Below are 16,149 nucleotides of genomic sequence, written 5' to 3'. Positions count from 1 at the left end.
TATTATGGACCATATGTCATTACTCAGTGACTAGAAAAGATTATGAACTTCTTCTCCCTCCTCATCTTGAGATCCACAATGTATTTAACATAAGTTTGTTAAAGATCCTAGATCATAATCATGTTCTAAAGGATGATCAAATAACTATGTCAACTCAAGAACATAAAGAGTTGGAACCCAAACAAGTCGTTGACTCTAGGGAAAAACCTTTGTTAATCCAATTCTAGGATTAACAAGAACTACCACCATTATCTTATACATCAAGGAGTCACAGTAGATACACCAAAGGGTCATACATTCATGATATGAAGCAATAGTGTCCAAAGCTACAACTTGGACGAGCGCCCGTAATGGTGTGACGCAGTATTTATGGCGATTCCCGCTTCAATAGCGTGTGGTAGCAAGTTAGGATGAAGTCCTAAGTGATGTAGTGAATTTCTCTCTCATAATGCAACATACTCTCCCATTGTGCAATTGAGTGTTACTCTTGCTAATCCTGTTGCTAATCTCTCTCCCTAATGCATGCTAGTGAGTGTGTGTGTGTGGAGTGAGGTGAGAGGAGGGACGAGGACCCATAGTGCAACGCGACAGTGTGAATGCTCACGCGGGAGACACTGTGAAATTGCTTCTCAAGGAGTTGTAGAGCTTGGAGACCGCAAGGGTTACGAGCTCCGCCATTAGAAAGATCCTCACGACAGTTGCGGTTCACCAGGTAATCTCTTTTTGGATGTGTTTCAAGGAGGGTTAGGGTAAGCCATAACAACCTCTAAGGAACAGGATTGAATGAGAGTACTTAATCAAATAGAAGTTCTTTCTGGTAGAGAATGCTACATGGGAGAAAGAAGAAGACTTAGCATGAGATTACCCGCAATTTGCACCTCAATTTGCAAGATAAGGACATCCTAGTCCTTCAAGTGAGGAAGAATAGAAGATCCTTCTTCCTTTTATCTTATTAATGTAAAAAAATCATGAATATATGTGCCCTTTCTAGAGAGAGAAAATGAATTTATAGCATGTAAAAAGATAATAAAAATGTAAAATCCATCTTGTGGCTTTAACCCTAAATTATTTAGCATGTAAAATCCATCTTGTGGTTTTAACCCTAAATTATTTAGCATGTGAAGGTAAGATGTAGGTAGGTGCACCATGTATTTCAAGTTCCAAAAAATTAAATTGAGCCTTGAGGGCAGGTGTGCACATGTGCATGTAACCTTGGCATTATCAAAACATAAATTAAAGACAATGAAATTTGAAAAATAGACCTCCAAAATGAGTCCAACATGTGTGATTTGCCCCAATTTTGGTGTTCGGTTAATAAATCCATGAGGATCCCCTCCTAAAAATAAATTAAAACACATAAACTAAGGTGTGTGCTCACGAAATAATAAAATAGTTAAGGCTCAGATTAAATTGGCTAAGGTTTGAAACCATGGGTTTTTAAAAAACCAGGGCAGAAAAGGTAAAGTGGTAAAGTGAAAACCAAGGGTAAAAATCCAAGTGGTAAAGTGTTAAGTAGTTTGGTAAAAAATGGGATGTCGTGCTCTCAAGTATTAGTTTACTCTAGTGCATGGTGGCTCATGCATTTGATAAACGTTAGTCTAGCACACCATAGCCCACAATTAACTAAGGTAAGCTCCAACCATGAGGTTTAAGCCCCTCTTGAGTTTGACATTAAACACTAGGGGATATGGTAGACTAAGCCTTACATGTCAAAAATCTTACCCATGCATGAAAGAGGGCTTCTTGGCTATAAAAAGGCCCATTTTTCGCTCAATTTTCCATGACTACTTCTTGGAAGCCTAAACACCAGAAAATTTGCATTAAACTTGCATGTCTATTTCTTAGAAACCTAAATACTATCAAATTTGCATTAAATCCCTTATAGTTGTACCAATAAACTCTTACAATTGTCGTAGTACCCCCTTATCTTGTCATATTATCATAGTACTTCACAAAGTGGACATTTGTAGACCACAAACTCCTTGATGGAAAGCTCATGGACTTTAAGTGCTTGAGGAGGGAGATTTCTTCATCTTGGATACAGTCTCGACATCTCTCTCAAACCCTCTTACATGTAATTTCATTTGTGTTAATTCAAATTTGAATATTTAAAAGCTTAATTATTAATTTTCATCATTTTAATTCAATTCTTTTGAATTTAATGAGATAAATAAATTTTTTTATTATTTATAAATCCTATAAAAAATAACCAATAAGGTAGAATTATTCATTTAATATTGGTTTTATCATTTGACCATTCTTAAATTGGGGAAATAGTATTAAAGATGTATGCCTGTCAATTTCATTCAATTTACCTAATGCCTTAGTCAATTTCATTAAGTTTACCTTATGCATTTTTGGCTAAATCACACCCCTCTAGAGTGCACAAAATGTGCAAATTCGAGGTACATATAGAGGATGCTTTTGCTAAGCTTTTAAAACTTCCATCTTATTCCATACAATATGATGAATCCATTAGAGTAGATCCTGAGGATTGACCCTTAAGAATTTAAGTCCAAATTGTGATAGGAATCTTATAAAGAGAGAAGAATCCCTTAGAGTAAATCTCGAGGTATTAGCCCTTAAGAATTTAAGTCCATGTGAGAGGAATCTAATAGAGTAGATCCCGAAGGATTAATGGGACTTAAGAATTTAAGTCCAAGTGAGAAGAATTTGATAAGAGATACTAATTTAATGTTCTCTTATTTCTTTAGAAAGATGAGTCAAAATATAGATTATTACCATATGTCTAATCTTTAAAAATCCACTAGATCAGGGTTAAATATTCATTAATAATTATTTATTAGATTCTCTATAGGGTATTAGAGAGAGAAGACCCTTAGGACCTCGTTATCTCTCTACAAAGATTGGGATTAAAAAGGGTAAACCTTAATCTTGCTTTTGAAACTAAATTAGGAGATCTTCGAGTATGAATGTACAAGGATTGTGGCTCAAACTCTTAGAATCTTTACTTAAATAGATTGATAAAGAGTCCTTGGAATGACATTCTCAGGTGAAGGATGTTGGATTCACTTAGTTAGCAAGCTAATCACCAATAGATGTAGTGATAGCTTGTGACAGCACTAAGTTATACATCAACAAATGATTAAGCTAAAGAACACTCATTAAGTAGCAATGATAGAGACTTAACACATGTCATGTAGCTACTTAACACATGGAAATGAAAGAGTACTCAATAGGAAGCCAAAATGATGGACAAGAGCCAAGGTTCACAAAGTAACACTAAGATTGGATTAAACACAAAGTTCATACAAGAACGCTAGAGCTCTCACACACTAGAGAAGGTGTAGAGATCATGTTTTATAGGCCCAGTGAAGGGAGGCACCTAGATCACACCCACTTGCCCCTCTCATGCCGCCTAGAGGAGGTGCCTTGAATGCTAGTCAATAACCATGGGTTACAAGCTAACCCATGGTTTATACCTTAGCCCATACCCTTAGCATAAATGTATGAAACCCATTGATACACAGTTAGAAATGGATGTAGATCAACCTATTCTCAAAACCCTCTCTTGATCTACATGCATACCACGCAGGGTGTGTAGATCAAGGAATCACATAGGCACTTAGTACCACAAAGCAACTAAAAGGACCAATCTGAATCAACGATATTAGCTTCCACATCATATTTTCCTTTTCTTTTGCCATTATCTTTGTCTTTGTCTTTGTCTTTATCTATATATCGGTGGAGTTTCCTTTCTCTTCATCTCTCTTCTTTTTCCTGCAATCTTTGTTGATCAAATCGCCCAATAGATGAGGTGCAATGGAAGATGATGAACTTGTCTCCATTCTTGTTTATTCTAAGATTAAATAAGGTGTTGGTGAGAGAAGTGTGAGGTTAGGTTAATTTGAAATGATAGAAACATTGTTCAAAAGTTGGAGGCATACTGCATAGAAGCACAAAAATAGCTTCTTCTTCTGAGATTGTAACACTTGCTCCAGAGAGATGGTCGATGAGACACCTAAGATCATTCATATGAGTGGCAATAGATGTATTTTCAACTTTCTCTAACCTATAGAGACACTTCCTGAGAAACAATCGTGTTGATGCATTAGTACACACACTAAAGAAGGTACAGAGACCATGCTTTTATAGGCCCAGTGAAGGGAGGCACCTAGATCACACCCACTTGCCCACTTTCCCCTCTCACGCCACCTAGAGGAGGTGCCTTAAAGGCTAGTCAATAACCATGGGTTTACAAGCTAACCCATAGTTTACACCTTAGCCCATACCCTTAGCATAAATGTATTAAACCCATTGATACACACTAAGTAATGGATGTAGATCAACCTATTCTCAACAAAGTATTAGGAGAGCAAAACTCAAATGAAAAGTGGAGAATAAAGGTTAAGAACCCTTACATTGGGACGATTGATGGTTCTTAGAATTCACTCTAGTAATGTATAAATTATGGGAAGTCCCCAAAGGCTTATGGAAAATATTGGATTAAAGATTCAAGTTCTTCCTTTTGATTCACTAATGGATTATTAAGGAAAGGACCCTTTATTCTAGAGAAATGAAGACCCTAATTTGTGTTAAGATCTCATCTTTAACCTTGACCTTGGTAAGATATGTAGAGATCATTCTTACCCAAAATTCTCAATAGGATCAAAAGAATCTTAAAATATTCAAACCTATTCATGGAATGGCAAAAACCTCACATAGTCTTGTGGGTGGATGTTACAAAAATCACTCTTGAGTTATTGGGAATTATATTTTATATCAACGGCGGGGATGCCCATGTGTGCCATGCTAGTGGGTACCTATGATTTGATATTATAGTTGCCTATTTCTCATGACAGCGTTGGGATTGATTGATGTGCTCAATTGATTGTATGTAGAAGACTGAACATACTAGAAGGGATTGAAGAGGATGAGGAGGAAAGAATCCTTAGAGAAAATCTAGATCTCATATCCTTGTTCCAGCTGGACTTAGAAAAGATCATGTTCAAGTACTTAGTAGAAGTACCAAAAGTGCAACCTACATAAGAAACTCTAGCGGAGACACAAGAGTGTCAGAGGAGCACACAGAAGAAAGTGAATTCTCAGAGAATGTAGAAGAAGACATGTCTACCAAAGCGCTAAAAGAAGAAATGTCTACCAAAGCGCTAAAAGAATGGATGGAGGCAATACGCTACAAAGACAGGGAGCAACAGCAATCCATTAGAGTATAAGAGGAGGACCTCAATTTGGGAACAAAGGAGCACATGCGCAGATGGTAAAAATCAACGCAAAGCTAGATGAAGAAATGAAAAATAAACTCCAAGAGTTGTTGACCATAAGATGTCTTTACCTAGAGCTACACAAATATGCCTAGCATTGACCCAAGCTTCTACGAGCATCCAAGCAAGTCAAGGAGGAGATCGACAAATTGTTAGCAGTGGAATTCATCCACCCAATTAAGAAAGCAACTTGGCTGAGCCCCATAGTAATCGTGCCAAAGAAGAATGGGAAGGTAAGAGTCTCTGAAGCTGAATGTAGCTACCGATTCGGATACATTTCCATTACCTTTCACAGACTCAATGTTAGATGTTAGTAGTTAGTCTTTCCTCTTTCCTCTTTCCTCTTTCCTCTTTACCTTGAAAAATGTTCCACAAGCCCTTTATCATGAGGTTAAACTTCACCTTGGTTTTCCAAGTGTAAAAGTTCTCCCCTCTAAACTTTTCTCTCACCTCAATAGGAGCCATAGCAAGGTCTTACCTCTTATAAGAGAAAGGGTGTATCTATTTTTCTTCTAATGGGCAGCTTCTCTCTCCTATAGGTGCTCGGTAAAGATTTGAAGGATTGATTGATTGAAGATAATGATGAGTTTTCACTCTCACAAGATAGAATATTAATGATTTCAGCCACTCTCACTACTAGTGGACATTACTTATAAGTCACGAAGAAAGTGAAGCTGAGTTCGGAATTAGTGGACAGTTTGGAATCAGGTTGGAATCAATAAGTTTGGAATCAGCAGGATAGAATCAGCAAGACGAAATCAATAGGTTGGAATCATCAATTGGAATCAGCAAGGCGGTCGGAATCAGATTGTTAAGACTTGAAGAAAATCCTTGAGGAAAACTCCTTGCCCAATAATTTGGCTCCTTGAGCACACCGTGAGGAGCTGAAATATGTGATGACGTTGGCTTGAGACCTCCACCTATGCAAAAGCGGCAAGCTATCATCGGATGCTGAACTTCAACGTGTTCTAGACGTCCAACGACGGCTGGAAAGGATGTTGCTGATCGTTGATGGCACGGGCTACTGAAGAGAAGCACAACTGAAGAAGAACATTGAATAGCAAACTGAAACAACTGTGGCGCAAACAAGCGAGCTATAGAGCAGGTGACAGTAGAGAGCAGCGTAACAGAAGTGGTGTCTAGCTCCTCTGATACTAGTTATTGAAAACTTCAGTGGATCAAAAGCTACATACTTCATGGTGATATTGAAAACATGATTAGTGAAATGAGATTAACAGAATACAATTAGATCTTTAGGTTGCATATTCTCCTCCATAATCTTCTCCATGAAATTAGCTCCTTGATTCTCTCAATCAAAGTAGATTCTCACGAGATTTCCCTTTTATGTCTGGTGAAAGAGAACTCCTATAATTGCTAAAACAACCTTAGGAAATGTAGTACATGTTTGGGCACTATTTCTAATAGCCCCTCCCCCCTCCCCCTCCCCCAAAAAAAAGGGAGAGAGATACCTGTATGTAGAAAATGCCGAATCAGCAAGGGGTAGATGAGCTTTTATGTTGCTTCTTCATCAATCTTCTTAAATAGAAATCTGCTACACCTCCAACTATAGTTCCCACCTGCCAACAATGAGCATGAGTTTCTTGAGTATTGGAGTTAAAGTGCATTGAATCTTCACTCCCAAATCAAGAGCATCTATTCACCTAAGTATTGGAGACTGGAAGTTCTATTATAGGGGTATTAGTTAGCCTTCATTGTCTCTAGTGTCTTTGCCTAGAGATCTTAGTAAGGTTCAAAGGAAGCCTTGTTACGGATGGTAACACATCCACCTTCGATTGGACATTTAACTAATGATTGCTCTTATGTGCCAGTTTATTTAAGATATAGCATAACTACTATATAATGATTCAATTCCAAGAGGGGAGGAAAAGAGATAAAATAATGTCTACTTAAAAACAAAGCGGTCTATGAGACATAGAATTGCGTTACATGCCACCCCGTATCATGTTTAGAAGTAGAAATGAAGAAAAAGAAACAAAGCTAGCTTTCTATGCCCATATAAGAACCCAAGTGAACTTTACCTTTCTGTGAAGACGTAATGTAGAACCATGTCTGATGTCATGAATCTACATCCGCAAGTGGATAATTTGCACCTATTGGAAGGTGGACGAGGCATCGACATAGCTTTGAAATACCTCCTTTGCATCTAGTGTGTCATGACCATGGAGGTGGTCTCCCTAGTGAAGAAGTCCGTGTGTGTACTTTCTCGCTCTCACTCCAAAGCCAGTGTCACTGAGTTTGATCCTGCTCTATAGGGAAGGTGAGAGATGTACTTTAAGGTGGTGCCTCGATCATTCCATCTATAGTGATCAAAGAGAAAGTGGGCTCTATAGAGATCTAGTTTAGTGCCAAGCATGAGAGGATCAATCCTTTTGTGCTAGTCTGAGAAGACAATCCCTGCTACAATATCCACCATTGTTGTTTCGTACAAAAAGGAGAGTTCTTATGCAACTTTGTGACCACATGTCCCCTATTCGGGGTATGGAGACCTGCCAACAACTCTCACTCCACTTACATAATGAGCAAGAGATGGAGAGGAGCTTGCACTACCAAAGTGTTTTTCTTCTAAATTCTTCTTCTTCTCTTCTACTCTTCTAACTTAACAAATGAAAATAGCACAACATATAAGTGAAAAGAGCTTCTAACTCATCCTCTTGTGAACACAACAAAGTAGATAGGCTGGCCCTATGACTATACAGGTTGTAGACTAGTTAAACTAGTTGTCACCCACCATGTACAATCACTGGTCGTATCTCAATCATGATGTCCACCAATCACACCAGTGATTCAAGTGTGGATCCGTCAATCAAGAGGGTCATCAATGTCTGCACATGTTGAGCTTAACTTTTCAACACTACCCCTCAAGCTCAATCGCGTCCTGTACTCTAAGAAAGCTTGTAAACTTGTGAAACCTCTCTGCCCAAGGCCTTCATAAAGATGTCAACTACGTGATCTTGTGTGCTGACATACACCAAACCGATATCACTTACTAGAACCTTCACCCCCACAAAATGGTACTGCATCTTAAGTTTGTGTATTAGTCCACCCCCTACTTTCGCAGAATCTTTAGGGCATAAGCTCCCCTTTATTTGCCTAAGCAAACAAGCAGTATGAGAGGGGGAAGCATGAAGGTGTTCTAGTATATGTATTTGCTCGTCTCACAAGGCATACAATACACAAGAATATATACAATACATGTCTGTGTCTTTGCGATTTCTTTTTGTGTGAGCTCCATCCCAAGCTTCTTTGCATCAAACACCTTCATAAAGATGTCAACTATCTGGTCCTAACATACACCAAATCAATATCACCTACTAGAACCTTTTCCCTCACAAAATGGTAGTGCATCTCAATGTGCTTCATCCTCACATGAAATGTATCATATCATTGTCACAATACACGACAACATCATCGTCTTCTCAAAAATATCAACCAATAGCTTAAGTTTCTTCAAAACCTACACCTCAAACTTTGTGGGGAAGTATGTTAGAAGGAAGTTTCTTCAAAATCTGCACCATTTGAAAGTAACATGCCTTTCTTTTGTCACCTATTTTTTGAATGTACAAGAATCATAGCAACCTACTAATAATGCTACTTATCCTTAAACACAAAGAATCTTGAGGTCAAAATTGACGATGGATTATCTTTGGACACCACTTCTTTTATTGTCAAGGTTTTTAATCAAGTCTTCTTAGAAAGTCCCCGAGGAAGGTAGATTGTTTATCCATGGATCATTGGAGGTCTATTTCTATGATGAATATCAAGTACAACATTTTGGGTAAAGCAATCTCTGACATGATAATATGCATAAGCTAGCTAAACCATAATCCTGGACAAATAAAACCTTATCAAGAGTTCTCGGAAAAAAAAACCTTATCAAGAGAAGATCCATTATTGATCATTTTAAGCACGTATTGAATTTACCTCTTCTTGCCATGATACAATAAAAGTTGATGGTAGGGCCCAAGGCTCACTCGTTCATAAATTGGGACTTGGACCTATTTATGTCTATGATCTATAGGCTAACTTAAAGAGAATCTAATTTTCTCTGGTGGAAAAAAATTAATTTGCATGAAACTATTAAGCGAGGATGTCCTTTATCACCTTCACGTTATACTTTCACCACATCCTCTTATGCACCTTTGTATAACACCACTAAAGATTCGAGATTAATCGTTTGATGAGAGAGTTCCCCGTTGGTCTCTTGATAAACCAACTATGGAAGCGAGACCTTTCATCATTCCTTGATCATAAATAAGGAACAAAGGTACAAAGGGCGTGCCAATAAAAATTATGATGAAAATTCAAATCGTTTAAGAACACATTTACTGGCCAATTTATTAACCGTTGCTTTTTTAACACAACCTAGTGTGGGCCATATTTAAGTTAGCCGCCTTTGTTAAAAAAAATGCAAGAAATTGAAACTGTGGAACATCGTCCCAAACCTTCTCCAAGTGTGAGTCCAAAGCCAGAAGAATGAACGTGATTTTGAGTAACTTCTCAAAATCAAGGAAGAGTAAAGAAGGGCCTTTCATACTAGCTAGTAAAGCTAGAAAAACCTACAACTATGTCCACTACTTTGGATTATTCAGTGAAGCTAGAAGAACTACTACTGTGTCCACTTTAAAAGGATTAAGTGGAGTACTTGGGCCCATTACAGATCGCCATACCCCTGCCTGCCCATGTTGATGTGGTGGGGGTATCCACTGCCCATAATTCATGAGCAGGCAATCTCCCCCACCCAGGGGATGGGGTATGTGTAACAGACCTTATTGTTATTATATGTAGACGCAAAACAAGACCACTAGAACATCGAAGATTCACAAAGCACCCCTATCAACCTTTAGTCACCCACTATGTATACTCGACTAAGTCTACAAAATTAGTTGAGCTTTCCAGTAACGGTATTCATAATTAAATCTCTTGGAATTTGATCGACCTTCTGTAAAGCCTCTTCCAGCAGTGGTACTTTTAACATTGACACCATGGCCATGAGTTATTATCTGGGATAATAATGAATTGGTGCTTCTATTTCTTGTACGTCTACAAGCTGTTCTTAATTTTAAAATGCTTGACCTGCTTTGTGGTTTCCACAGTTACTTCTTCGCATAAGTTCGGAAAACTTAACGCCACTTAGATCTGAATTCATTTATACCTTACTTCCTCTCCTAAGTAGATACAACCACTATTATCACAGCCTTCGGGGCACAGACCTTTCATCACCGTTCAAAATGTAACACTAGCAAATGCTTTATATTTTTTTTTCCATCCTGCATGACACGGCCTTTCTTTCTTGAGAAGTGAGGTGGTGGTCGAGAGTGTTCATTCTTAAACTCCTCGTTTTCTTTTTGTATTCTCACGTCGTTCCCTCTCATCTTGTTTACAGATTCTCTTATGGCTCTTATAGCATTTACGTTTGGGTCAGCTTCGAGGGATCTCTATTTGAACCTCCCTTCTTCTCAAGAGTAGGCGTACCTTTCCTAACTCTTCCTCGGGGATTATCTCATCATCATCAAAATCAAAGTCCCATGCATCATTAGCAAATTCGAGTGTTAAATCCTCCACTGAGACTTCCTCTACATGCAGTGCTGTGGATGCATCCCCATAGTACAAATCATCTAGAAGGTCACGTGGTTGTACCATTCGTATAGGAATAATGTCATATCCATCTGAGTCACAAAATTGAATTGGCTTAGGTAAAGCACATGTCGATAATGTTGCAAGGACATGACTCCATTCTAGGCAACATCTCTTGCATATAATGGTGTCCTTCAAAACAGGCCTACTGACAGGACAAAACTTCCCGAACTATGAATAGAGAGTCACAATGGATAGTAATGACTTTCTATGACCTTTTAAATACATGTAACACAGTTCATGCAGCAAATTCTGCTTTGTCAAGTTAAATCTCTGAGGTCACATGATAGGAATACAAAAAAAAATCTTTTGAAAGGTGGTGGAAAACAAAGTCATTTGACCAAAACTCGACCATCAAGAACAAAAAAATAGTCCAGAGTAGATTGCAAGATTAAGGAGATTACATCATTCCATGTCAACTCTACAGCTAATATGTTCACATCTCACAGTCATGTTTAAAGTGTGCCACCCTCGTAAGCAGAGTTGGAATCATGCGAACCATAATGATCAGCCTCGGTGTATAATCACATCAATGTTCAGTTATCCACACTCTCAGAAAGAACAACTCTTCATTCAACAATTGTCATCATGCGTAAAGATCCCACCACATCAAGTACAACTGCTACAAAGCATGATAGCGAGGGCTACATGGCGACAAACGAGTAAACAAGAGGCGAGAAACATACTTCTTGTCTGTCAAAGTAAACAAGTACTAAACTAAATTTTAGAATGTAGCGATCACATTACAGGCCACAACAGTGTGGTCTGGTGCCAGAAATGAATTTCAATGCACTTCCTTTCTCCAGGCCAGTAGCAGAAAGATGAGTTCAGGTAAGACCTATCTACTTGGTATATCAAAGCAACTGTAGCAGATGAACGTATCTCCAAAACACACCAATGCTACACGCGACACATGCTCTTGAGTGAGATCACAACTAATGGAAGCTCACTGCTACTCTGAATGAACATTATTTACCTTTGAAAAAGGCTTATCAATGCTTCTCTTTCTCAACAACTTCGTGATAAGCAGTGGCACTGAGTAGTGAATCCAAATGTTTTGAATCTGCCAATTTTAGCTTGACTAGCCAGCTCTCACCAAAAGGATCCTTGTTCAACTGCAGAAGTTCAAACACTCACAGCAATGTTAGAGCTAAGTTAAGGCACACACAAGTTATGCAAGCCAGTTTGACAAGAAAGACAGCTGACCACATATAACAAGCAGACATCATGAACAAAGAGCTCCTCAGCAAGTGCTTTTGCCTACAATTGCAGCAACCAATGTAGGTACATTTTATCCCTCAAATGACACTGTCATGAGACTGTAGCCACGAAAAGGCCTTAAATTTTTGCTTTTTTAGTATTTAAATTGCTGAACACCTTTCCAGCACACTAGTGATGGCCACGAATCATAGCCAGTAATGAAGCCTTAATGGCATTGGTAGCACAGAAAGCAGTAGTAATACACCTGCTCCGCTTCTATCCCCAATGGTATTGGTAGCACAGAAAGCAGCACTAATACAGCTGCTCCTCTTCAATCCCCAATGGTATTTCATGATCATAGGCCCATCAGTATTTCTTCCTCAAGGTACTTCTTGCTACTCATGCTATCTAAAAACCATACCATCAAACCATCTCAAGCATCCACTTATCTCAGTCTAGCTCAGCTGATGGCTCTATATATGTAACAAGTGACACTCAGCTAATGCATTGAGTGTGCATGCAAACATGCATGTGTCTCATGTAAGGCTGGGAAGAACTTAATTAAAAGCCACTTGACTGATGACATGAGCATTCGATATATATTTGAGACCCCATCAAATTTGTTATAGCATTCCGGTTGACACTTACCCAAAGATGAGTTGGCCTAAGAATTAATCACTACCCTGTAGAATGACAATGCCCGAGTGCCAAACTGAAAGCATTGAGACCTGTATTATAGAACAGTAGGTAAAAAACAGTAGGTAAAAGCAACCAAGACATTTGTGTTTGCACTGACTCACATTCTCTGGAGCCTCCTTCACGCTGGTATTGACTTCCACAACTTCACCACCTACTGGCGCATACACGGAACTGGAAGCTTTCACACTCTCCACTGTGCAGATGCTATCTCCTGGTTCATACTTTGAACCCACTTCAGGTAGCTCCACATACACAACATCACCCAACTCATCCTGCAAACAGGATCCATATAAGTCATTGCCTCCATTCTCATGAGGGTAAGCCACTCATAGATCATATGCAGAATGCACTCTTTCATGCATACATACTTGAGGATTGAAAGTTCTTAAAAATCATACGAAAAGATGGGGAACTATCAGGAGACAAAACTGCAAAACCTTCTGCAGTAATTTTGTGACTAAAGTCTTTGTAACAACCAACATGAAGAGGTACCAGCAATGTCTATGTTCTTACCACAGCAAAAGAGGTCAAGCCCATCGTTCCCTGCTCTCCCTCGACTTTGAACCATTCATGGGATTTTGCATACTTCAGATCTTCGGGAACTGCAGTAAGCGAGGCCAGATGGCAGTAGGCCCTCAGCCAAAAAGAAAAAGCCTAGGGATCCATTCTCACAGGACCAGTCGATCAGATCCAGAAGCAACAGCATGATGAAGTAGTCATGAACAGTTTGTTTCCTGAAATCTGTGATCTATCTACATATACAAACCCTTATCGTGGCAGAACCACAAAATGCAGTACAAAAAGGATGGATACATCAAGACAAATGCACATTTAAAAATGAGGGCAAGATCCAAGGTCACAGAGGCAGTAAAAAAATAAAGAATTCCAAAGAAATCTTCTCTGTAGGGAACATTAAGGATTCAAACGTAGGAAGATGAAGAAATACGAAGAAAAAAAGGCATAAAACCAGCAAAGACACATAAAAAGAGAAGAGGACTAAATGAGAAGGTAAAATAAGCAAAAGAAGACGACGTTCCTGCTCCACAAAGGCGACGTTCCTAACTGTATCAGAGTGCCAAAGCCCTAACTATACAGAAGCTGAGGGAAGCCCTTATCCAAACAGCTCCGTGCTTCATGTATAGAGATGGAAAACCCTAGCAGTAAACTCTGCGTCACGAGGAGAAATGCCAAAAACCTACCTCTACACACGCTGGTGAGAACCAAAGAGCTTGCTTGACTCTGCTAACCATAATCATAACCCTAACATAGGGAGGAAAATGCCAGACAACAACACGGTAGAAAAGGATCCTGCTTCACATACCCCAACCTAGTGGCACGATAACACGAGAGGGACAGGATACACTTACATTTGCTGGAGAAATGTCGTATGAAGAAGGGGGCTGCGAGCGTGTGAGGACGCGAGCTGATGCGCAGAGCGGACGCGGCCTGGGAGGCGAAAGCTCGAAGCGCCATGGCTACGACGATGGAGAGCTTGCCTCGAACAAGCCAAGGTCACTAACAATGAAAGAATTTGCGGCCTATTTTTGGGCCCTCAAAAATTGTTGGGTGGTTTGTGGAAGGGGTGAAGATCATGAGGTTAAGAAGAGCGATGAGGCTATCCAAATGCTCGAGGAGTGGAGTGGAGAAAAAGTGGGCCATAAAAAAATAATAAATAAAAGTTAAAGGCAATAATTAAATTGCAAATTTGATTTTCCAGAGTAATAAGAGTTGTGTCTCGTGATGACTTAAAAATGAGGATACTTGACGCAAGTAGCATAAGTGAGCTCGAGATCTGTAAGCACACCATAGTCGTTCTATTTTTGACATGTCTAAAGGCTACTCATGCTATGGGCTATTCAAAATCAAGCATTTTTTAGTATCACCTTCACTCATTTGCCATCTAAGAAATTTTACAGATTACTCAAAATTGTAGAGTACAGCTCAGAATTTGAGGAGTACATAGGGGACAAAAAAAAAACATTTGGCTAAGCCATGGAAGAAGTTGTGGGATGCAGCTCTACGACTTGTCAAAGAAAAACAAGACCTATTGCCAGAGCTATCAAATTTACAAATTAAGGTTTTGGGCCATGAGTGGGACTTTGAGAAACTTTTGTAGTCAAGTTCGTTTTGGTCGGGTCAATAAATGATTTTTGTAAGAAAATAAACCCAAAATCAATGGCAAAACATGTGTGTATTGTTTTTGTTTCTTTCTAGTTTCTTGTCATTTTTTGTTTGGGTGCAAATTCACAATGCACACACGATTCCACTAACTGATTTGGAGCATCTTTGTTATCCATCATGGGAAAGGCCTCTAACTTATCTATCATGACAAAAATGATCCATTCGATGATGTGCTTTAATCTCTCTCTCTCTCTCTCTCTCAACTTGATAGCCCAACTACACTTCATAATTACTATGTATAGAGAGTCATGCCTATGGTGAATAATTCTCTCAATCTTGTTATCCAAAGGTGCTTAAATGCTTTCAAGTTGAGTGTCTAAATCTTTGAAACTATGTGAAAAACTCACACCATTAGCAACTACAAGTTTACTTGCCCACTAAACTATCATGCCTATCCATGTTTTAACACAAAAGTACTTAATTCATACTCCAATGCCTCAAAAAGCTACATACATTACAAACAACAAGACACCTAACCCATAGATACCATAGCAAGGTGAAGCATCACACCACCTTTTATGAACATACTAACCACCTTTAAGAACATGATATATGGTAGCACCACCTAGCCAAAAAGCACATGGTGAGACCAGTAACAAGCTTACCCCTCTTGGTGCTAATTATTAATTGGTTCGAGCATACCTTGTGGCAAAATGTATGCATACCTTGTACATAACAAAAGCAAACGGTAAGTTGATTATTAGAACAAATATTTATATGTATGTATGTAATACATGAGAGCACATGTGCTCTCATGTATATATGCATGTAATACATGAGAGCACATGTGCTCTCATGTATATACGTATAGGTGTGTGTGTATACGTACATGTGTGTGTATACATACATGTGCTCTCATGTATGTACGTACAAGTGTGTGTATATATACATGTGCTCTCATGTATGTACGTACAGGTGTGTGTATATATTCACATCTTATTTTGTGTGTGCGTGCGTGCATGTGCATGCATGCACGCATCTTATTTTGTGTGTGTGCATGCATGCGTACCTAGGTGCGTGCGTACTTGGGTGCATGTGTGCATTCATACGTACGTGTGTGTGTGTGTGTGTGTGCACTTAGAATTTTCTTAAAAAGAACATCTTGTAGAGAAAGTTTGAATCCTACTAGCATACCTAGTTGGTTACAACATTACACACCTCAAACAATGAG

The 16,149-nt window shown here is 38.9% G+C and overlaps 1 protein-coding gene across 2 annotated transcripts; it reads right to left on the bottom strand.

Moving 5' to 3' along the window:
• Nucleotides 1–11,260: 11,260 nt before the first annotated feature.
• Nucleotides 11,261–14,382, bottom strand: LOC147619017 (uncharacterized). 2 transcript variants are annotated; one of them, XM_086774231.1, is made up of 5 exons: nt 14,165–14,382; nt 13,311–13,399; nt 12,899–13,069; nt 11,875–12,013; nt 11,261–11,591 (listed from the first exon to the last, which is right to left on the bottom strand). In XM_086774231.1, the coding sequence occupies exons 1-4, from the start codon at nt 14,268–14,270 to the stop codon at nt 11,891–11,893; spliced, it is 489 nt and encodes a 162-aa protein (XP_086630357.1). In that variant the 5' UTR covers nt 14,271–14,382; the 3' UTR covers nt 11,261–11,591; nt 11,875–11,890. The 2 variants fall into 2 exon arrangements, with proteins under 2 accessions (XP_086630357.1, XP_086630358.1); XM_086774232.1 differs by having other exon boundaries at nt 11,261–11,542.
• Between the last annotated feature and the right edge of the window lie 1,767 nt (nt 14,383–16,149).

This window comes from Cibotium barometz, chromosome 34 (genome assembly GCF_041138505.1).
Source record: "Cibotium barometz isolate CiBa-2024 chromosome 34, ASM4113850v1, whole genome shotgun sequence".
NCBI lineage: Eukaryota > Viridiplantae > Streptophyta > Polypodiopsida > Cyatheales > Cibotiaceae > Cibotium > Cibotium barometz.
The sequence above is the reverse complement of the archived record's forward strand: the minus strand, read 5'-3'. Positions and strand labels throughout refer to the sequence as shown.